Raw genomic sequence first — 24206 nt, 5'->3', positions numbered from 1 at the left:
GAAGAAGAAGAAGAAGAAGAAGAAGAAGAAGAAGAAGAAGAAGAAGAAGAAGAAGAAGAAGAAGAAGAAGAAGAAGAAGAAGAAGAAGAAGAAGAAGAAGAAGAGAAGAAGAAGAAGAAGAAGAAGAAGAAGAAGAAGAAGAAGAAGAAGAAGAAGAAGAAGAAGAAGAAGAAGAAAGAAGAAGAAGAAGAAGAAGAAGAAGAAGAAGAAGAAGAAGAAGAAGAAGAAGAAGAAGAAGAAGAAGAAAGAAGAAGAAGAAGAAGAAGAAGAAGAAGAAGAAGAAGAAGAAGAAGAAGAAGAAGAAGAAGAAGAAGAAGAAGGAAGCAGAAGAAGAAGACGAAGAAGAAGAGAAGAAGAAGAAGAAGAAGAAGAAGAAGAAGAAGAAGAAGAAAGAAGAAAAAAGTACTGTGGTTCAGCATTCTACCCTCAACACTCACATTTAAAAGATCTTTAATTTTTCGGAGCCAGTGCAATATTATAGTGGGTAAGGGCACTTGCTCTGCATGAAGCCGGCCTGGGTTGGATTCCGAGAAGACAGAGCCAGGAGTAAAACAAGAATCTTTAAATTTTATTAACTACTTATGACAATGGCTTTTTAAATGTTTCAAAGTGAGGGAGAGAACAAAAAATATTTCAAAAGTGGCATTTAACAATTTCATTATAGATACCCTAACCAATAATTTTTTGTTGTTTTGTTTTCAGGATATAACCTGGTAGTGCTCAAGGATCACTCTGAGTGGTCTTCCCCAAGCCCACCATATATACAGTATTGGCGATCCAACCCAGGCCAGCTACAAGTGCATACAAAGCAAGTTCTTACCTGCCATACTCTCTCTCTAGCCCCTATATACTTAAACTTTAATATACCTACATTATTTAAATAGATAGTAATTTAAGAATTAAAAACACACCACATTAGAATTAACTCTGAATACAATTATTTTCCTAATTTAATAAGATTAATGTACCTTTCCCAATTATAAATGTGACTGTGAGTTTCATCCATAAGCAAAATATCATCAACTTCATCTTCAATATGGAAAGGATGACTTGAAATTGGCTCATCCATCGGAAACGAATATTGCTCATGTATGGATGGGAGAGCGCTTCTTCTGCTGTCAGCCGATCCATGGGGCTAAGGTTAGAATTTGTTCCAGGAAATCCAGTGCTGCAAAAGGATGCAAGTTGTTGAAAAAAGAATTGCTTATGTTTAGAAAAGGTGCAAAATTCTGGTTTCATTTACTTCTATAACCAGCTGAGTACCTAACAGGAATTAAACACCTTAATTATGCCAGTGGTCCATCAACCCAAAAGGAAATAAAGACGTGTTCAGAGAACTAGTACTTGATTCGTAAGTAAAAAGAAAAAATCTACTTAACAAACAGTAAATATTTGAAGGAATTGAACCTGGGCCAGCCGAGTGCAAGGCAAACGGTCCTACTGGCAGTAGCTGTGCTTCTCCGCCCCTCTCGAAGAGCCCAGCAAGCTACCGAGAGTATTCTGCCTGCAGGACAGAGCCTGGCAAGCTACCCGTGGTGAATTCGATATGCCCAAAAACAGTAACAAGAAGTCTCACAATGGAGATGTTACTGGTACCTGCTGGAGCAAATCGATGAACAACGGGAGGACAGTGATACAGTGTGATACAGTGTGACATATTTGAAATATATACAATTGTATATTATGGCCAGTTATAAGGATCAGATTAAACTTAATTATATCAAACTTTTTTTTTTGCTTTTTGGGTTATACCCGGCGATGCATAGGGGTTACTCCTGGCTTTGCACTCAAGAATTACTCAAGGCAGTGCTCAGGGGACCATACAGGATGCTGGGGATTGAACTAGGGTCGGCCGTGTGCAAGGCAAACAACCTACCCATTGTACTATTGCTCCAGCCCTTCAAACTTTCATTTATAATACACTGGTAAATATATCGGTTTGCAATTCTTCCCTCTAACTCAGATTGTTAGGTCTTCCAGAATTTCTTACCTAGCCTGAACAGTCAGCAGCCTAAATGTTGCCCCCCTTAGCACTTACACAACTTGGGTTGTTTTTTTTGGGGGGGAGGGGGAAATGGGGTCCACACAGCAATATCCACTTCATGGTTTTTCTAAAACCCTCTTATCCTTACTTCTGTCTCAAAGGAAAATACAGCTCTTCTGAAACTAACCCTTCTTACTAAAACTCTAGAAAGGAGCTCATTCTCAGGTCCCGGTGTCCTATTACATGAACAACAGCTGACAGTTTTATAGCTATTTATATTTTGTAAGTGCTTCACATACATTATCTCATTCAATCCTCAAATTAGCCCCATATGATGGAAGAGAGATACTGAAGGGTAATTCTACTCATGCCCTTCAGTGGCCCAGAGTAGAGGTCGTACTGCCTCTGCCTGTGGGCCTCCCTTTCCCCCTACCTCTGCTCTATTCTCCTAACCTAGGAAGTCTTTTACAACACATCAAGCTGTTCTTGATTCTCCTGCAAGTTCATCTAAATTAGTACAGGGCCCAGGAGCAAGAAGAATCACTGTGCTTCTGTGATTCTATCTCCAATTACTCAACAAAAATATACTCTATAATTTCTAGCATCAGGAAATTACAGGAAAGAATTAGGAGAAGTAAGGAAAAGAGGTGGCCCAGGCTAAGCATACCAGTGCATGTATACATAAAACATTTCCGTCACTGCAGAAGGTTCTCCCGAACAGCACTAACCAGACACAGAAAGCATGGTAAACTAAGAGGAGAATAAAAATAGAGAGAGATGAAAAAAAAGGGGATATTCACCTAAAGGTATCAAAGTACGGGTCCTATTAGTCTTAATGAGCTACTCCTACACAGTTACATACTGTTTACCTTTTTCTTCTGAATGTCGAGCAGTGTTAAGGGAAGAAATGTGTTATTCTCACTTAGTGTTAGGAACGTGAAACATCTGGCATTGCACTTATATAATCTCAGCCATGCCACTTGTGAACAAAAACTCTTTGCCCCAGTAATAAAGCTATTCCAGCTAATTATTACCCTAGAAACTGTTATCCTGGATCTGGAGAGACAGTTCAATGAGCTAAACTGCATGCTTTGCTTGTAAAAGATCTGGATTCAATCCCCAGGACCATATGATGTAACCTGAGCACTGCCTGGTATAACCCCTAAGCACAATTGAGTGTGACCCCAAGACAACAAAAAAAGGCTGGATGTGGCACCTACCCCAAAGTTATCTTGTTACAGACTAATACAATAAATAAAAATTTCTTTTTTTTCTTTTTCTTTTTGGGTCACACCTGGCGATGCACAGGGGTTGCTCCTGGCTCTGCACTCAGGAATTACCCCTGGCCGTGCTCAGGCGACCATATGGGATGCTGGGATTTGAACCCGGGTCGGCCGCGTGCAAGGCAAACGCCCTACCCGCTGTGCTATCTCTCCAGCCCCAATAAATAAAAATTTCTATGCCTCACTTACATTTTCAAGAATAAAGCAATTAATTACTTTTGTGGTCAATGATGTTTTGGTGCTTTCCAAATTCCTACCACTTTCAAACCTGTTCAAACTTCCACATTTTGCACCTAATACTTCTAACACCAAACCAGATGTTGTTATGAAATGTACGTGGCTAATAGCTTTGCTTCCCCCAACTCTTCCTTGCCCTGAAACCTTTGTCTTCTCCTCTGACTCAATTCTATCAAAGCATTCATATTTAAAATCATACTTGTCATAAAACCCTAAGAAGGGACCCTCTGCACCTAAAGACTTTGATTCCAGAGACCTAACACATTCATTCGGGCATCCAACGCAGCTTCTAATAGCAATGCACTGGGACTGTGAACTGGGCTACAACTCCGTGCTGCCCGGGGGTGGATCTTTTCTCCCCACCCTGTCTTCCTGCATGCAAAATGGCGGCCTCGGCGGCAGCACCCACATGCCAGGCGCCATCTTCTAAGACTCCTAACCCAGAGGTATTCGATTTTTACACTTGGGGCTCCTAGGGAATCATGGGAAGTGGGTGTAACTGGCACGCCCTCAGCCCAGATAAATTCGGAGCTGCTGAGAGTGAAACGGACCCTCTGCGCCTAAAGACTTTGATTCCAGAGACTTCTTACAGCAATGCACTGGGACTGTGAGCTGGGCTATGCAATTTCTGGCAGAATTTTCCCTGGACTTTATACAGAAATCCAAAAAGTCGCGGACGCAGTAGCATCTGCGCGACTTAACATCTATAATTGTCAGCAATGTGAAACGGTTCTTTTTGTTCTGAACAGGTCTGACTTGGGGGGGAAACTCCAAATAACAGTGAGTTTTTGTTGAAATACTGAAGGCTATTAATGTAGCAGCCACTTCTCTGGACTGTGAACTAAACAAAAGCCCCACGCCGGCCGAGAAGAGGAAATATCCCTCTTTCCAGGTTGTTTCCCATTTTCAGGGAGAAACGCGGCGTGGCGTACACCATACTATGAGGCGCGGGAAGGGGGATGAGGGGGGAAAAAAAAAGGAAAAGGAAAAAGAAAAAAAAAGAGTTATGTACTTGGAGCAGTGGGGCTACATATCTCTTCATTCTCAGCAATGGAAAACTAATTATCAAATGCTTCCTTGGTAGTAGGGCTGTCTTTCTTGGGTGGAAACTCCAACAACAAGTTTTGTGCTGAAATATGGAACGTAATCAAGGTAAAGAGAAAATGAAGTGAAATTCATCAGTTATACAGTTGGGGGTGGGGGCGGGGGGTATACTGGGGTTTTTGGTGGTGGAATATGGGCACTGGTGAAGGGATGGGTGTTTGAATATTGTATAACTGAGACATAAACCTGAGAACTTTGTAACTTTCCACATGATGATTCAATAAAAAGTTAAAAAAAAAAAGCCCTAAGAAAACTCCATTCCAGCTTTGAGTTAAAAATTTAGTATGATCATCTATGGCAAGTAATGAGATGTGTAAGATGAAAAAGAACATGGAGTGAGAAGCAGGAGAAAAGGGTCCACTATCTGGAATCTGAAAAATATTGTCCAGAGGAAAGAAAATGCCAGCCTGACAGAGGGGGAAGTGAGAATTACGATTCTAAGCACTCCAGGAAAAGTTTCCCTCCACAAAGCACAGATCCTGCTTTCAGTCACTGAGAGCACGCTCACACTCTCACAGCACCCCCCCCCCCCCCGCCATGGCTGCTCGTGAGCCAAATACCTTCTCGACTAACTCCTGGAAGCAGCTGAGTTAAAGGTTTGTGTGGCTCAGTCATGTCATTTCTAATGTAAACTGGAATTACGCTGAGAAGCTCCTGACGATCTTCCTCATGAACAACAGGAATAGATTCCAAAATCAACTGCATCTGTTCAAGTTCATGTGCACCTAAGACACAAAAACAAAAACCATCAAATACAATATAAACAGAGTGCTCAATGTTAACCTTTTCTTTCTTTTTTTGCTTTTTAGGTCACACCCGGCGATGCATAGGGGTTACTCCTGGCTCATGCACTCAGGAATTACTCCTGGCAGTGCTTGGGGGAATCGAACCCGGGTCAGCCGCGTGCAAGACAAACGCCCTACCCACTGTGCTATCATTCCAGCCCCTCAATGGTAACCTTTTCTGACATTCAACATACTAACACTATGGGTAACAACTTCAAACATTTAATTTTTTTGGTTTAAGTAGTAAAACTGTATTGCGCATTCCTAGCATGGTAGTCACTGCCTCCCAACTCAAGGGAGGAGTCAGCATTGTTAGACACCACTGAGAAACCACATGTGATCCCAACAGCTCTGGCCAACAAGGGGAAGGAAGTCATTGCTCTGGAAATGGGTCAGTCATCACTCACAGGGCAGATGCAGAGGGGATCATCAAATGTACACAATGGGATGGTGTGGGCCATGGACCACATGCTAATGCCCCCAAACCAGGAAAAACACATTCACTTGCTCTCCAGGGTCAAGGTTACTAGATAAGAAAGAACCACCAGGGGAAACAACTTTCATACTCACTATCAGTGAGTTTCACTGCTTTAAACATTAGCAATCTGCACAAAAAGCTTATCTTTACCCATCTCTGCTCAGATTTGTTTAGTGTTAGCAATTGAGAAACTGCTCTTAAAATTTGACCTCATAATGGGCCAGGATAGCTCAATAGGCTGAAACATACATGCAAAAGGCAATACTTTAAAAATATATAGGGAAGGTCAGAGAAATAGGGAGGGGTTAAGTCACTTGCCTACCATCTTATTGGACCCTGTTCCAATCCTTGTGACCACAAACCCCCCAACACTGCCAGGGGGCACACCTGAGCAGAGAAAGCCGAGCACCACCAGCTATGTCCCCCAAACAAAACACTAAAAGGCTGAGGACAGAGTACAAGGGATATGTACAAAATAACGCAAGGCATGTGCCCGACTCCATTGATTCCTAGCACCACATGGCCCCCGGCCCTCACCCCACCATCTCTGGGTGTAGCCCTGCAGGCCCCCTGCGCTGTGGGGCCTCGGTTTAATCCTTGACACCATAAACAGGATAAAAATAACAACCTAGGAAAAAAATGAATATGGCCAGTAAATTAGCTCAAGAAGATGGCTACATCTGTCCCCATATTCTTTAGTTATCTCTCCTCTCTCTCTCTCTTTCTCTCTCCCCCTCCACCTCCCTCTCCCTCTCTCTCTCATACAGGATGCCGAAGATTGAATGTGGGTTGGCTGTATTCAAGGTGAGCACTCTACCCACTGTATCATCTCTCCAGCTCCAAGATATTCTTGACTTAAAGGGAACTCCAATTCCCCTTGTGTGTGAGGTGTGCTTAGTGACTCACTTCTAATGAGCAAACAAAGTTGGAACAAAGTATGTCATGTCTGAGACTTGGGCAACAAAGGGGTTCCGTACTGATAATCATGAAGAAAGAACAACCTTTTTCAACAAACGGTTAAAGAGGAGAGGAGAGGGGAGAGAAGGACAGGGAGAGGAGAGTAAGGAAAGGAAAGGAAAGAAACGAAACAAAACTGAACTTCTCACACCTTGTGCCAAAAGCGAAGTCAAAATGGATCCCAGGTGCCAGAGTGATAGGCCATGTGTCTTGCCTTGCACATGGCCAACCTGGGTTCAATTCCTGGCATCCCATATGTTCCCTCGGTCCCACCAGGAATGACCCAAGTGCAGAGTCAGGTAGCCCTGAGCACCACTGGGTGTGGCCCCAAAACTAAAGAAAATGAATCACAGGCTTATATTAAAAAGCTCCAACTCTTCTAAAAATGAGGGCAGGAGAGATAGTACAGCAAGGAAGGCACTTACCTTGCAAGCAGCCTAGCCAGGTTTAATTCCCAGCTCTACATATGGTCCCCAAGCCACCTCCCCCCACCCATGAAAACAAAAAATGACACCAAAAAGCAAAAAGGTGCAAATTATATACCCGCCAATTTGGAAATTCGGATAAACAAAATACAGTATACATACATACACTAAACTATTAACTTGAATAAATATAATATATATGTAATATATATTATACATACACATATACACACAGTAGACTTATTTGATCTCAAAAAAGATATGAAGCACTAATACATGTTACAACATGCTAAATATTATTCTAAAGGAAAATAAACCAGTCACAAAGACCCTATATTTTTGGGGGATGTGGGGGCAAAATTAATAAAACAAAGTAAAAGGCTGCATTAGTCAAAGCCACAGATCCATGGCTCTGTGCTCAGGGACCACTCCCGGAGGTGTCTGGGCATCGCTGACTTCCTAAACTATTTCTCCAGCCCCCAAAGGCCTTATCTGATATGGATTACTTGCCTGAAATGTCCAGAATACACTGATTTATAAACAGAAAGTAAATCTGTGGCTGCCAGGAGCTTCGGGAACGAGGAACTAGGAAGTGATCACTAATGGGTACAGGATCCACTCAAGCGGCCTATGGAAGGACCTGCATGCTAAGGTGAGCTATGCCCTCTGCTCCCAGCCACAACCCAGAAGAGGCTCCTCCCCTCAGTCAGGCCTTCAGGTGACTGTGGCCCTCAACAAGGGACTGGTGCCGAAACTCTGTACCCAAGACTCAACCATGAATAACTTCGTAATTCTGTAATTCAAAGTGATTAAACTTAAGAAATAAAGGAAGTATGAGGAAAAAGTGAAAGACCTAAATAATCATTATATCACCGTCTCTTTAAAACTCTTCAGCACCTTACTATTTTCTTGTTTTTCCAAGGTGACTCCTTTGCTATTGTTTCAATAATTTTTTGAGATGTAAGAACTGTGATTTACAAAGTTAATTATAGTTGAGTTTTAGACATATCATGTTTTAGCACTACTCCCACCACCAGTGTCCCCAGGTTCCTGCCTGGCCCCTGAGCCTGCCTCTTTGACAGGATCATTTTAAAGTTCCGTGGTTGTAGTATGAACCTCGTTTTCAGTGTTGCTGGGTCTGTGGTTTGGATATATAGCTATACCCCACCCCATCCCCCACATTACCTTTCTAAGTGTTCTGGAGTCTATTCCTGGCAAATGCTGGTGGGGGGGGGGGGGAGAAGGCAATGCATTCCAGAGGTGTGCTCGGGACTATGTGGTGCCAGGGATCAAACCCGACACCTCCACAAAAAAAGGCTGGCCCAGCTCACTAAATGGTCTCCCAGGCCCCTCTAGTTCCCTCCCCACTTCCCACCACCCTGCCATTTTTATTCAGGCACCATGACTTACAAGACTGTTGGTCAGAGTTTCGGGCATACAAATTTCCAAGTCCACACCCAGCCCCAGTGTCTCCATGCCTCCACCGATGCCTCACGGTCCCTTCCCAACCCCACTCCCCACGGTGAACTCTTTCTTTGGTGAGGATTTCTGTGGCCACACCTGGCAATGTTCAGGGAACCACTAAGTGTTGTTGGGATTCAAAGTGGAATTGGTAGGATCCAAGGGAAGCACCTTCACCCCTGCACTCTCTCTGGCCCCCATCTGCTGACTTCTGTCTTCCATTCCAGCCACTGCTCAGGTAGCCAAGTTTGTGACTTTTAGAGCTGATGCTAAATAATTTTACACAAACTCATCTGATTAATCATACTTGGTGTTTTCCACATATTACATATCTCTTTCCATCTTGACTAAGTTCTTTCTCATACTTCTTTTGATTCTCCCATAGCACCAGATTTAACAAAAAACAAAACCAAAAATGTTTCCTTGGCTCTTTCTGAGAAAAGTCACAGCAGTTAGGCAATAATATGGCAATTTAACCACTAAGGATTATGGGAACAAAGAATCACGGGATTTCAACAGCAGCTTAAAAAACTCGCCAGGAAGGAAGAGCCAGGGATGACGTGGGGGAGCACAAGGCTAGCATGTGTAAGTGTCTGAGCATAATACTTGGAACCCCCAGAACCTTTGGGCCAAGCACTGAGCTGTCAGGACTACACCACCCATCGAGGACTGGCCCTGGGCCCCCAATAAGTCTGGCCTCACTATTTCCAAAAGCTTCACCAGCAGAGACTAACACTGAGAGAAGCAGGCAACTCTGGTGTCGCTTACCATATTACTACAGAGTCACAAAATAATTAAGAAATAGATATATCCAAAATAATACTAGCATTCTGATGAAATTCACCAAGTACACAATTTAGTAAACAAGTTTTACTTTTGTAAGTAAAAAAAGTTTTAAATGAAACTTACATTTCACTGTAATGTCCCAGACTACAAAAATATTACTCTAAAAACTTCTAAAAATCTCATTTTATAAATACAAGCAAAACTGCACCTTATTGAGGATGGGGGAGATAACTGAAAGGATGAAACATGTTTTGTGTGCAGGATCCTCATGTTTCGCCCCTGGCACCAAATGATCCCCTACACACTGGTAGAAGTGACCCGTCCTCCTCAAACCTTTCCGGATAGTTTTCCCCATTAATCTTAAATTCTCACCTGCAAAGAGAGTTTTACCAGTCAGCATTTCAGCAAAGATGCAGCCTGCAGCCCACATGTCGATGGCTTTAGTATAATTATTAGGAGAAAGTAAAAGACGCGGAGATCTGTACCATTTAGTAACCAACCCTTCAGAAAGATGACCCTAAACAAAGAAAGAAAAGGATACTTAATTTTTCACTTTAAATTAAGAGTACATAAAGTTTGATTCATTGAAAAATAAAATTTTGGATGAAATCCTAAAATAGCACAATTTCTACACCTATTTCCAAGGTTCTTGCACTTTTGAAGATGGAGATAAACTCCATTAGGACATCGATCTAAAACATGGTAATTACATGAAGTCTGTTGACAAATTATAAGAATTTAGTGCTAATTCTAGGCTACATATCCAAAATGTTTTAACTCCAAGTATAATTAAATAGCAAGCATGCTTCAAATCAGTGCAAATTTGGTATGGAAAAGCAAGAGGGGTGCTACTTATAAATGCCAATCATCTTTCCTAAAAAACCCAGAGGACCTGGTTCTACTAGAGTTCATTCCTACTCAACTTTATTACTTTACGTTTAAATCATTTGATTTAAAGCATACATATTGCCATATGTCATCCTCAAAACCTCAAAAAACTGTGATGGAAGAGAGTAACTCCTTTTTATAGGGATAGGAACACAGATTAAGGAAATTACTTAGATCATACATAGCTCATCTAGGTACAAAAATAAGAGTTAGTTATAAATAGTGTGACTTAGTATTCGAACCACAATACTTCACTATTATCCATAGAGAAGGTTGTGATCCACTATATTTTAGTTCTCAATCTGTGTTTTTTTAAAAAAAAAAGTTGCTTGGGGCTGGAGTGATAACACAGCAGGTAGGGAGTTTGCCTTGCATGTGGCCCACCCAGGTTCAATTCCTGGTACCCCATATGGTCCCCTGAGCACCGCCAGGAGTAATTCCTGAGTGCAGAGCCAAGAGTAACCCCTGTGTATCGCCCACTGGGTGGTGTGACCCAAAGAGGAAAAAAAAGAAAGTTGCTTAAAAGTTACATTTAATGACAGGAATTAATAAGATTTGTTGTTTCAGGCGTGGACTATAGAAAGCCATGTAATCGGGGCTCCTACAGTTTTATTATAACCAAAGAAACTCCATTTTACATTTTAAACATAGGACTCCCACATAAAATCTTCCTTGAAAACTAGAAGACTGGAGATCTGCTCAGAAAATATCAAATTCCTGAAAGAAGAAAAGTTACTATGACAAAAGTTACTATGACTCCTTCTGGATACTCTTACTGCAACTTTATCTCAATTTCAAATTGCTTAGATGGGCAAAATGGGATAGTAGCTAAAAAATAAAAGAGTAGGGGCCAGAGAGATAGCAGAGAGGTTAAGGCGCTTGCTCTGCATACAGCTGACCTGGTGTGACGGCAGGCAAGGTTTACGGTTCCCCGAGCACCACAAGTGATCCCTGAGCACAGAGCCAGGAACAGCTGCTCCTAACTCTGAGCAGACAGGATCTGGCTCCCCCCAAAGAAAAGCAAAAACAATGCCTCTTCAGATGGGTCCACGCTTCTGCCCTAAAACCTATATTGCACTTTTAAATATGGGAAATGCAGTGATAATCAACCATACACCACAGGGATTTTATTTAATTAGGATCCTACTCCACCTTTTTTTCAAACCTGGAGAGATTATGAACAAAACAGATCTGTATCAAAAAAGAAAAGGTGTGTGTGCATTATGTAAATTTAAAAAAAGTTTGCCACAACATACAAAGAGAATACAGGAGTACAAGATTCCTGATGCTATTCATTAGGAATAAAGCAGTTTCTATTCCTGATGATGCACATCAGGAATACAAAAACGCACTTTAATCCACATACCTTATGAGAATAATGGGGATCCATGATGCGTGCAAGACCAAAGTCACCTATCTTCAGCACCAAGTCTTCAGTATTAATGAAAAGATTAGCTGGTTTGAGATCTCTGTGCAGTACGTTTGCAGAGTGAATATATTTGAGCCCACGTAGCAGCTGATACATGAAAAGCCTGGCATGCTCTTCCAGTAAAGGGCCCTGCTCCAGGACATTAGCCAAGTCTGTCTCCATGTACTCCTGAACAATGTAGACACTGTTCAGTTCGGTAAGAGAGCCCACATCGTCTGTTAACTGGCTTCCACTGGGACCAAGAATTTCAAACACTTTGACAATGTTATCATGGTCAAGTCTTCTAATAATTTTGATTTCACGGAGAGCATGTTTGACACTCTGGGGATCAGTAAGGACAATTTTCTTGATGGCTACTCTTTTGTCACAGTCATTGTCTACAGCAGAAAAAACCAAGCCATTGCCTCCACAACCCAATGGTTTTAAGTCCATATACCTAGAGCCCAGATCAAAACCATGAATGTTCATGAGACTTTCAAATTTCTCTGCCATTTTGAAACCCTTACTATTGCCTTTTTTCCTTTCGAATTGTTGAGCTTGTGTAAACAAGGAAGAAAACTGGCATCAAAAGGAAAGATCTTTCAAAAAGGGAGAAAAAAAATAATTTTGCTTCCGCAGCAAGATGTTTTCTTGATGTTCATTGCATATGCCAACCAGGCCCGTTGAGTTCCCCTTAGATTTTAATCTCAAAAAGCTCTACTCATATTGAGAATTAAAAAGATTGCAGTACTCATAGTTCAAGAAAGGGGCAGCAACTCTGCAGACATTTAAAGAAAACACTCAAGAAACTCAAACGGAATGAAATGACATACTATGCACTCCGATTTCCTGTGCTAAACGATTTAACATTTAACAAAAATGTGAATAAATATGCACACGACAGGCTTCTATGGACATTCTCCTCACAGTGCAGATACATTCAGTGTTGGACTGGTCCTGAGCAGCATCATTCTAAGGTGCTGGTGAGCACTATTTCCGTTTGCTTCTTCTCTTCCTCTGTTGCTATATATTTCAACAGGAAGCCCTGGCAGCTGTTGTTTTAACAGAAGCTGTCTTTGTTAGTGATCAGGTGGCTCCAGCTCACCACAATCACAATCAAAGCTACCGTCCATCTTATTCTGATACAACCTGGGGATAAGAAAAGAGAAAGGGTTACTACTCAAAGAAATGCTCTCCAACTCTGTGAACTGACAGATTGAGTATTTAGTTATAAACTACTACTCATACATCAACATCTATTTATAGTCAGCAAATGGAAAAATTAGCTTTTAATGAAAAACAGCAGCCCATGTTGTGAGCGACTCATGAGTTGGCTCAAACCCCAGATCCACCAACCCCATTCTTTCTAATATTTAGGTTTATTAGATTGTATGACTTCTTTGATCTGCCAATAAGCAAAGAAAATGAATATTTTCTATAGAATTCTTTAGATTTTCAGGATGAAATATCAGGAACACTTTTCTAAAAGAACACTTAAGACTTCTGTTTTCTGTTTTCTTTTTTGGTTAAAAGTAACTTTGATTTCTCAGTTTCACTTTACTGGGATGTAACAAAACTGGAGCACACAACTGTACTGGCCTTGGACCTAGCTCTGGTGAAGTGGAAGATCAAAGTAACAAAGATACAAATTGGAATATTCAGAAATTAAGTATAAATGTTAGTCCTGCCAGGATCTGTGATTAGCAGCAAGACTGCTGTTTTAGTTCATTAAAAAACACTCTGGGGAGGTGGGTGGGGGAGAGGATCTGAGAGACAGCAGCAGGCGGGGTATTTGCCTTGCATGTGGCTGACCCAGGTCAGTCCTCGGCATCCCATATAGTCTCCCGAGCACTGCCACGAGTAATTCCTGAGTGTAGAGCCAGGAGTTACCCCTAGCATCACTGGGTGTGTCCCAATAAAAAAGAAAAACTAAAAACCATACTAGGGAATGGAAGATATAGTACAGAAGTTGAAGGCATGCCTGATGCTGGTTCGATCCATGGCACCACATGATTTCCTGAGCTCCACAAGGGAACCTGCGACACTGAAGGGCCTCAGCCGGACCACATACCCAGGCTTCAGCGATGAGCTGCTGGCCCACTTGGCCAAGAATCAAGGGAAGATGCCCACAAACCACCTGAGAATTATTTGTGCCCCCTCCCACCCCTTCAGGAGGTGAGGAACCACACTGGGGCTGGAATATGGTAGAATTAAGAGGAGTATGTACCTTGCATGTGGGAGACCCAATTCAATCCTCTGGATGGAACCACATGCTCCCCCCACACCACAGTGCCAGTGTGGCCCCCACAAGAACAAACAACGCATCAATTCATAACTATGCCTATTAATACCCAAGGAATAAAAATTTACCTGAAAAAGAAAGAAATGTACAAAGCATGTTCTTCTATTTATTAAAAAGTGACCCTGAACAATAAACAGCCCACCTAAAAAGGGGTTGGGCTTCCTTGATAAGATAATCAGTAAAATTAAATAACCTTATAATTTTCTAATTTCAGGGTTGGAGACAAAGTATAGCAGGTAAGGTATTAGCCTTGCCTAAGCCCGACCCAGCACCTCATAAGACCCTGAGCACACCAGGAGGGAGACCTGAGCACAGTTAGGTGTGGACCCAAAACAAAACAGGCCAAAAGAAAAGAAAAAAAAAAGAAAAAGATTCTCTTATTTCAGATTGGGGGAAAATATTTAAGAACCTGTCGATATCTGAAAAAGAATGTGGAAGAATAGGAACTCTAATACAAGTATTAGTGACAGATTGATCAATTTACTAGTAAAAGACCTTCCAAGAGTACTCACGCGTTAAGTATATAAATTAGTAATTTAAAGTATGATATTTTAAGCCATTCTCCTTAAAGAAATAATTACAAATGCTCACTTTTTTCTTTTTTTGTAATGAGAGAAAATTAGAAATAGCCAAAACCTTCAATAGGAGACCTAAATAAAATGTGTAATGTTCACACAGTGGACTGCTACATAATAGATGGTGAAAATCACCAAGTAGATGTTAAATAAAAAAGCAAACTGAAGGGGGCCAGGATATGACTCAGTGACAAAGCAAATGCTTCATGGGCATAAGAATCTGGGGTGAGATTTCCTGCATGAAAAGAAAAAAAAAATTTTTTAAAAGGAGAAATAATCAATTGCAGATAGAAATGAACATGCTGAAATCTGAAATCTACTCAAACGTAGAATAAACACAATTTAGACATCCATACATCTGTAGCAAGTAAGAATATGAAATCAATAAAGTAACAAATCTGTGATACTTTCCCAATGAAAGAAGAGATTAGAAACAAAAATAATACAACAAAAAATATTCTCTTTGGAGGCTGGAGCAATAGTATAGCAGATAAGTAGCTTGCCTTGAACACAGCCAACCCGGTTTGATCCCTAGCACCCCATATGGAGCCCACCAGGAATGATCCCTGAGTGCAGAACCAGAAGTAAGCCCTGAGCAAACTGGGAGTGGCCCCAAAACAAAAAAAGAGAATACTATCTTTAATGAGGGTTTTTTTTTTTTAATGACTAGAGGATGACAAATTACTGAACTCTTAGGAATCTGAGTATTATGTGTAAGAGGACATATTAAAGGGGGGAAGTGAGCCAAACTATAAGCAAAACAAAAATGATGGATGACAGTAAGAGGGGTGGAAATATCAAAGGGATGAGGGTGACTAGGGTGCGACCCTCTGCTAAGTTAACAACTGGAGCAAAGCTCTAAAGAAGTAAATATGTCATAGGGATGGGACGCTCTGTGGGACTAAGTGTTTCAATGAGAAACCCAAAGCTATGGAGGCCTATGGAGGCTTATATCTCACGGAAGAAACTAGAGAGACCAATATAGTAGCTCACTTAAATATAAATACATAGGCATATAAGCAAGTAATGGAACCTAACCCCTAAACAAAAAGGACTTTATTGTTGGCTTTTGATTTTTCTGAGTGGGTCTGAAAAAATTAAGAGACAGGTGCACTACACATTAGTCAAAACAGTCAATACAACAATCACCTTATTGGTGTATAAATTAAGAAGTCAATTCTCAGAATGCAGTCATGCAGTCACCTTTTCCCTGTAGGTGGTTTAAGAGAAAAACAAGACTCTCAAAGGCATCAAGTGTCAAACAATGGTGACACTTTGTAGAGAAAGTAGCCTTTATTTCCTGCTTCATATTCCACATACTTTACTTACTCTAAGCAGATCTTTAATTATCCAAATATTAAAAATCTGTGGGGAATGGAAGATAGCCTGAGGGACTAGAGTAAATGCCTGGTGTGGATGAGGTCCCTGGCACCTCATGTATGCTGGGTAGGAGCCCTCTGACCCTTGACTCCAGGCCCAAGCAGCACTGTAGAATAGCCAGTCCAAGGCCAAGTACTGCTGGGAGAGGCTCCCAGACTCCTGTGCACTGCTGGGGAGCTCCCTCCCCCAACTGGGCTTTTACATCAGACAAAGCTTCTCAGGCTGACTAAACCCTGCAGGACAAGGGGAGGAGAACAGAAGCAGATCACTGGTGCTCAGCATCCTCCATCTGTTATCAGTGACCCCTGGAAATGTCCTATTTATACCCTACTCTACCATCTTTCATATTTAACTTCATACACGCAAACATGCAGGATATGCCTGCAGTTCACTACTCCTTTTGCCTGTCTACACATTCCAAGTAAGGACAAGGAAAACTAAGAAGGGACAGTATTACTAAACCCATCCAGACTGAGAAATACAGATACTCTAAGTCAAGCCGAAGCCTATGTAGCTATAAATGTGAAAGAATGAGTTGACTATGCCCCGTATTCTCATCTATAAAAGCAGATTTTTCTCTTTTTTTTTCTTTTTAAGATTTTGAGCCATAGCCAGCAGTGCTCAGGGTTTACTGAGGGATCATTCCCAGCTGGGCTCTGGAGATCATGTAAGATGACAGGGATCAACTGAACCCAGATCAAAAGTGTTCAAGTCAAGTGCCTTCATACTATCTCTCCAGCCTCTTACTTTCCTTATTAACCAGAAACAACTTGGTTTATGACAGAAAGGAGCCTGGATGTGCAATCAAATTCAGAATAAGAGCCCTAAATAGGAAGCTTACTTTTTTAAAAAAAATTGTTTCTTCCATCCTTTCCTCCTACTTTCCAGGCTACATGAGAGTGAGGCTCAAAAAACAATAAACTACAGTTAATATATATATATATATATATATATCTGTAACTAGTGTAACTACTGTTAGCATAGACAAACTCTCAAAGTTAGGCAAATGATTACATGGCTCATAATGGAGCACCTAATTAAAAAAAAAAAAAAAAAACAGGGACTGGAGAGATGCTGCAATAGAATCCATGCTTTGTATGCAAAAAGTTCAGGTTTCATCCCGTATATGACAGTCCCCAACATGGACAGAAGAGACCCCAACATTGAACAAGGGTATAGTCCTGAGCACCGCCAGGCGTGGACCATAAACCACAAAAATAAAATCAAATCTGGGGGCAGAGGGATTGCTGAGGGTCCTTTTTTTTCCTTTTTGGGTCACACCCGGTGATGCTCAGGGGTTACTCCTGGCTTTGCACTCAGGAATCTCTCCTGATGGTGCTCAGGGGACCATATGGGATGCTGGGAATTGAACCCAGGTCGGCCGCAAGCAAGGCAAACACCCTACCCGCTGTGCTATCACTCCAGCCCCTGTTGAGGGTCTTAATCCCTTTTCTTTAGCCCCTGGTCCCTCCACAAATGTGGAGCTCAATCCTGGCAGTTCCGTTGTCTCTGATCCCTGGTGCTCACAAGTAACTTTCTGACTTCACATTGGCCAGGTGTGTACAATGAGCACTTTAACTAAAATGGTAAAATTCTAACAAGTACAACTACAACCTGCAAGTACCCCAGCCAGGCAGTGCAACCCTGGCAGAACCTGTGTGATGACCAAACTATGACCAGAATATGCACAAGCACAACTAAAGGAACATAGCATGTCACAAGCACAGCATAGTGTACACAAACCACAACCCACGGTGTGACTGCTGGGAAGCACCAGAATGAAAACATGAGACACACACTACAGTTGACCACGTGTGAGCCCCAATCACTGCAACAACAAAGGGAAGGGGCAGGTTTAGGGCCACACCCAGCGATGCTCAGGCAGTGCTTATGTGGTGTCAGGGATGAAACCTGGGCCAGCTATGTGCAAGACAAGAACCCTACCCACTGTGCTATTTCTCCAGGCTCAACAAAATCTTTTCTTCTCCTAACTTTGGATCTCCGGGGCCAGGGAGATTGTACAATAGGTAAGGTACATGCCTCACACTCAGTGGAGTCAGGTTCAACCCCAGTATTCCATATGGTCCCCTGAGCATCGCCAAGAGTAATTCCTGAGTGCAGAGCCAGGAATAAGCCCTAAGCATTGGTGTGGTCTAAAAACAACAACAAAAAAGACTTTTTTACTTTGGGTCTTAAATCCTCCAAATCTGCCCATAAATGTGTTTTAGGAAGGTAAGTTCTCCTAGCAGTTCTCAAGAGGTCCTGTGGTCACTTGCAGGAATATGTGGCCAGTTCATGTCTGTGCCCAGCAGTGCAGTGGTGCTCCAGCCCAGCAGTTCTCGGGGAACCACGCGGGATCAGTCTACCATAACTCATCATCAGTACTTTGGAGATACTTTACACCAAGTAAAGCACTTGCCTTGCATGCCCAACCCAAGCACACCCCATACGTCTGTCCCCTGAGCACTAAGCCAGGAGTGCCCTCTTTGTCCCCCCAAAAAACCACTCGCCATACCAGGCATTCTCCCAGGACCCTTATCCTGTGGTAAATTATAGAGGTCTGACAACACTTCAAGAAGCATTTGACTTTAATCCTACTCAGATGGAAGAAACCCAAATACATCAGGTGTTATGGCTCCTGTTCTGTTGTACTGGGGTGGCAGGTCAAGACTGCCACTGAAATAGTGTCCTGTATAACCTGACAAACAGGATTATGTAAAAAGTCCTTGCAGTCCATGTATAACAAGTTGGCATCCTGAAGTTATGCAAGACTTTGGCATTTCTTTAATTTTATTAGTCTTCAGTCCATCCAGACAGAATCTATGGCATCTCGCACAATATACTTCGTCCAGTAAATGCATCAAATACAATTGCTACAGATTTTCTGGCTAACTCTGGCGAGGGTCTGAAGGTCATGTTGTGCAAGATCATTCAAAACATTTCTAGACTCATCAAACAGAGAGAAACACATGTTTGGTTGGGAGATTTTTCCATTGCAGGGGGGGGCATCTTCCAGGAAGGGGTAAGGGGCACCTTCCAAGCAGTACACAGGAGGCCCAGAGGCCCCACAGGCAATTCCCAACCAAGGGAGTTGTCAGTTTAGCAAAAAGGCCTAAATGCAGGGATGCTCAGTGGCGCTGGCACCCTTCAGGATCACTGCACTGGTGATGCTCAGGGAACTGTGTGATACTGAGGACTGAACCCACGTCAGGCATATACCAGGCATATTCCTGAATCCGCTGTACTAGTTCGCAGTCCCCGGAGAATCCTTATTTTTAAAAAGTGACTCATAACAACAAGATTTTTTGGAATACCCTCCCTTTTCTTTGTTGTTTTGGGGCCACACCCGGTGATGCTCAGGGGTTACTCCTGGCATTGCACTCAGGAATTATTTCTGGCGGTGTTTGGGGAACCATCTGGTATGCTGGAGATCAGCCATGTGCAAGGCAAAATTCCTACCCTCTGTACTATCGCTCTGGCCCCCAAATATCCTCATTTTTCATTTTCTGAAGACCTGGAATAATGCTTGTAAAAACATTTTTAAGTGTATATTTCCTATGAGATTCATATTAGAATTTGGCACAAATTCCTGCCAGATTTCACTAAGCTATATTAAAGGTGGAGGGGGTTTGAGTTAAAGAAGTGATGTGAGGTCTCGCTTAGGAAGTGGCTAAATTGTCTGTCTAGGTGGCCCAGGATGACTCAATGATAAGGTGCTTTGACACAGTTTCAAACGGTGCTGCCATCTGTGATCCCTGGCCATCACGACACAACTGCAATGGCAGTCACAATAAAGGCAAGGGAAGGAAAAATAAATCGCAATCAAAGCATTTCATATTTCTAGTAGTCAGGACCCTATCAGGAAATTGATGTAACTAAATGAATGACTTAGCTACAATCCGTTACTTTCACCTTAGGTATCATGACAAGCTGAGTAAGTTACACTTTAATGGTTTTACTCTTTTTGTGTTGGAAGGCAAGTGTGAGGCCTTGGGTTTGATCCTCAGCACAACACAATCTACTGTGGAATAACATCCTTGGCCCTAAAGTAACAGATAAAAAACTTAAAAACCAAGCTGGAGAGATAGTACAGCAGGCAGTGCTTTTGTCTCGCACACACAGCCAACCCAGGTTTGCTCCCTGGCACCTCATGCATCCCCAAACACTGTCAGGAATAATCCCTGAGGATCGCAGGGTGTGGCCCCACGAACAAACAAAATTTAAAAACCTGGAGCTGAAAGGCACTTGCCTTGCAAGAAGCCAACTCAGGTTTGATCCCTGGTACCACAGATGATCCCCTGAGCACCGATGGGTGTGGCCCCTTCATAAAAGAAAAGACCAGAGTTATTGGCATTTCTAGCAAAGGGAAAGGAAAACAAGGAATTTTTCAGTGACAGAATTAAGTCAAACTTGTAACTAGCTTTATATGAAGAGATAAGGACATTCTCTCTATCTGAGAGACTGAGGTTTAGTCCACATGTGGACTTCAGTCAGAATCCAGAAGCCCAGCTCCAAGCCCCACCTGCCAGTCCGTCACTGCGTTTTGCTGACTGCCAAGTCTTGGGGCAAGGCAGTAGAGCTGGGGGCCCCGTAGAGCATACAGGCCTCCACCATGTGCACAGCAGTTGCCCTCTGAAGGTGGGCAACAGAGGCAGGAGGTAAACCACTCTAAGGCACCAAGTGTAAAAATAAGAATCTGCTAGGGCTGGTCAATAGTACATCTCCCATTAAAATTTTCACAAATTTACTTTTGCTAAAGTATTTTTTATAATTCCTTTAGTCATTTAGTTGTAACAAGCAATATAAAATTAATTCCTCTGTGCCTAAAGGGGCAGGCTTGGGAAGTGGTTGGGGAAATGGGGACAATGGTGGAGGGAAGGTCACTGTGGTGGTGGAACTGGTGTTAGAACAGAGAAAGCCCGAAACAACTGTATTATGAACAACTCTGTAACCACTGTGTCTAAATGAAAGTATTACAAAAATTAATTTCTGTAATTGTATCACTAATGTATTTAAGAGCTAATGGGCCCATTCCATTATCATGTTTCATCGAGTACAAAGCAATCTCTAATGTAGTTTTTCCTTTGAAAAGTTTAAAAAGAGAGACAGAAGAAAAATGCCCGCCATGGGGGAAAGGGTGCAGGTGACAGACCAGGAACACTGATGGTAGGAAATATACACTGGTTAAGGGACTGGTATTGGAACATGATATGACTGAAATCCAATTATGAACAACTTCGTAACTGCATATCTCGCTGTGATCCAATTAAAAAATATATTTTTTATAAAAGGTTAAAGAGGGCCAGTGAGATAGTACAGCAGGTAGAGAGTTTGCCTTGCATACAGCTGACCCAGTTTCGATCCCTGAGTGCAAAGCCAGGAGCAACCCCTGAGCATTGCTGTGCATGCAGCCCCCACAGGAAAAAAAAAAAAGAAATAAAAGTTTAAAGACGGACCAGAGATAGTACAGCAGACAGCAGGTATTCTGGCTGACCCAGGTTCCATCCCTAGCACCCCTTAGGGTCCCCCAGGCCCAGCTGGGATTGATCCCCAAGCAAAAGACCAGAAGGAAGCCCTGAGCACCACAAAACCAACCAAACAAAAGCAGAAACATCAAAGATGAGGAGAAATGCACTGCTTAAGAGACGTCATCTGTGGCTGCAGCGATAGTACAGCGGTAGGGTGTTTGCCTTACGTGCAACGGAACCAGTCTCCAGCCCCCAGCATCCCATACGGGCACCCAAGCACTGCCAGGACTAACTCCTGAGCATCGCCAGGTGTGACCCAAAAAGGAGGGAGGGAAAAAAAACATGTCCATTGAACAACTAAAATTCACTGGCATAATTGAGGAAGTGAATTTTTAAAGTTAATTTTTATTCAAATAGCTGAAAGTGGTGCGGTGGCCACCACAACAATAGTAGAGTTGTTCTAGAGCTCTCTTCAACCTTTTTACACCTGTGGACTAGACTGCTCCTGTCTGCATACCGTCTGCGGGCCATGGTTAACGACGTTATCAGAACCCCTCATGATATACACTCACTCTGAAGTAGTTCTACAAATGAACGTAGGTGAAGCACAGAGATTTGTACTTTCTGCAGAGGCGGACTTTCCTGGAGTAAATGCCAGGGTTCTAAGAAACAAATTTTGTGATACCCATTTTTTCCATGAAAAGATTTCTTTCCAGATTTAAATGAAAATCTATGAGAATGTGATTTGCCATATAAATATTTATTTCCTTACAACTTTCCAGAAGATTATTTGAAAGGCTAATATATAGAAAAAAGAATTTTTTTGTTTTGTTTTGGGCTACACCAGTCCTGAGAGGCTACTCCCTGCTCTGAACTCAGGAATTATTCCTAGCAGAGCTTAGGGGATCATATGAGATGCCAAGGATGGAACTGGATCAGCTGCATGCAAGGAAAATACCTCTTCAAGCCCCAAAAGAAAAATCCTTTAAAACTATCAGAAGGATACACAGTAATTTCCAAATAAGTAACTCATGGAAGGAAAAAAAAAATGTTGACCTCCGTCCATACCAACGTCACCTTAAAACCATCAGCCCCACATGAAAAGCTACTTCCTGGAAAAGGAGCTCCTAACTACAGTAAGAGTACTGCTTTTGTTTTGATGAACTCTCATTCTGAGCTGTGAGAACAGTAAAAACCTGACCTGAATCCCCTTAGCCCTAACAAGCTGCAGTAAATGGAATCAACAATCTGAAGAAGCGGATAGAGCACAATCAACAAAGCCATGAATGGACTTTTGAGGCATCTTCCTTTTCTTCACCAGGGACCCAGAGTAACAACAAAGGTTCAAGTGGGCAATGAGAACAAGGAACTGGATACCAGTGCTGAAAGGGCTTATGGTTTCATAAGGCCAAAGCCTCACAGAAAGGAGATACTTGCTTCATAAATTCTAAAGGACTCACAACAGCAAATTATCCATATTATTTAAGAAAACACTTGAAAAACACATCCAATCTCTGATAGAATGTCCTTCAAGCTTCAAGTCTTTATATTTGTGATAAATATAAAGATATAAAGGTATATATACATATATATATACAAATATATATATAATAGGGGCTGGAGCAATAGTACAGCGGGTAGGGCGTTTGCCTTGCACACGGCCGACCAGGGTTCAATTCCCAGCATCCCATATGGTCCCCTGAGCACTGCCAGGAGTAATTACTGAGTGTAGAGCCAGGAGTAAGCCCTGTGCATCGCCAGGTGTGACCCAAAAAGCAAAATATATATATATATGCTTTTTAGAGAAAAATAGGGCCCGACAAATAGTACAAGGAGGTAGGGCACTGGCCTTGCACATGACTGACTCGGGTTCCACTCGTTACACTCCATATGTCCCCAAGCCCTTCCAGGAGTGATCCCTGAGTGAAGAACAAGGAGTAAACCCTGAGCACAGCAAGTGTGCTCCAAAACCAAGAATAATAGTAAAAGTCTGGGGGTGTATCTCAGTGTTAAGAGCTCTACCTTGCTTGCATGAAGCCCTGGATTCCATTCCTGGCATGCGAAAGGCCCCAGAATCAATTCCCATCACCACTTCTCCTCTGGCTGCAGCCCTGGTGATCCCAGAACCAGTCAGTCCAGAAATAAAAACAAGTAAGTAAATTAAAAATAGAGGGTGACTAAATTATATAATATTATGGTATGCACGGAAGAGCCTGGCAAGCTTCCCGTGTGTATTCGATAAGCCAAAAACAGTAACAATAACACGTCTCATTCCCCTAACCCTGAAAGAGCCTTCAATCGTTGGGAAAGACGAGTAAGGGAAGGCTGCTAAAATCTCAGGGCTGGGATCAATGGAGATGTTACTGGTGCCCGCTCGAGCAAATCGATGAACAATGGGATGACAATGATGACAGTGATACAGTGATATAAAGAGATATTTAAAAATCTTCAAATCTGGTGACTGGTTGAGGAAACTTTGGTACATCTATACAATGGAATACTATGCAGCTGTTAGAAAAAAGGAGGTCAAGAATTTTGTAGTCAAGTGGATGGGCATGAAAAGTTTCATGCTGAGTGAAATGAGTCAGAAAGAGAGAGACAGACATAGAAAGATTGCACTCATCTATGGTATATAGAATAACAGAGTGGGAGACTAACACCCAAGAACTGTAGAAATAAGTACCA

The 24206-nt window shown here is 42.2% G+C and overlaps 1 protein-coding gene across 2 annotated transcripts in view; it reads right to left on the bottom strand.

The window, feature by feature from the left end:
- MAPK6 (mitogen-activated protein kinase 6) overlaps nucleotides 1-24206 on the bottom strand; it is a 32473-nt gene that overhangs the window by 4808 nt on the left and 3459 nt on the right. Inside the window, exons 2-5 of one of the 2 annotated variants that reach the window (XM_012933498.2) lie at nucleotides 11755-12945; nucleotides 9873-10017; nucleotides 5169-5333; nucleotides 969-1168 (exon numbers count right to left, since the gene is read on the bottom strand). In XM_012933498.2, the coding sequence (XP_012788952.2) occupies nucleotides 1119-1168; nucleotides 5169-5333; nucleotides 9873-10017; nucleotides 11755-12309 (915 nt within the window). In that variant the 5' untranslated portion in view covers nucleotides 12310-12945 and the 3' untranslated portion in view covers nucleotides 969-1118. Of the gene's footprint in view, nucleotides 1-968; nucleotides 1169-5168; nucleotides 5334-9872; nucleotides 10018-11754; nucleotides 12946-24206 lie in introns of those variants that run through there. The other variant, XM_055131066.1, reaches the window with a different exon arrangement.

Source organism: Sorex araneus, chromosome 3, assembly GCF_027595985.1.
Source record: "Sorex araneus isolate mSorAra2 chromosome 3, mSorAra2.pri, whole genome shotgun sequence".
In the NCBI taxonomy this organism is placed as follows: domain Eukaryota; kingdom Metazoa; phylum Chordata; class Mammalia; order Eulipotyphla; family Soricidae; genus Sorex; species Sorex araneus.
The sequence above is the reverse complement of the archived record's forward strand: the minus strand, read 5'-3'. Positions and strand labels throughout refer to the sequence as shown.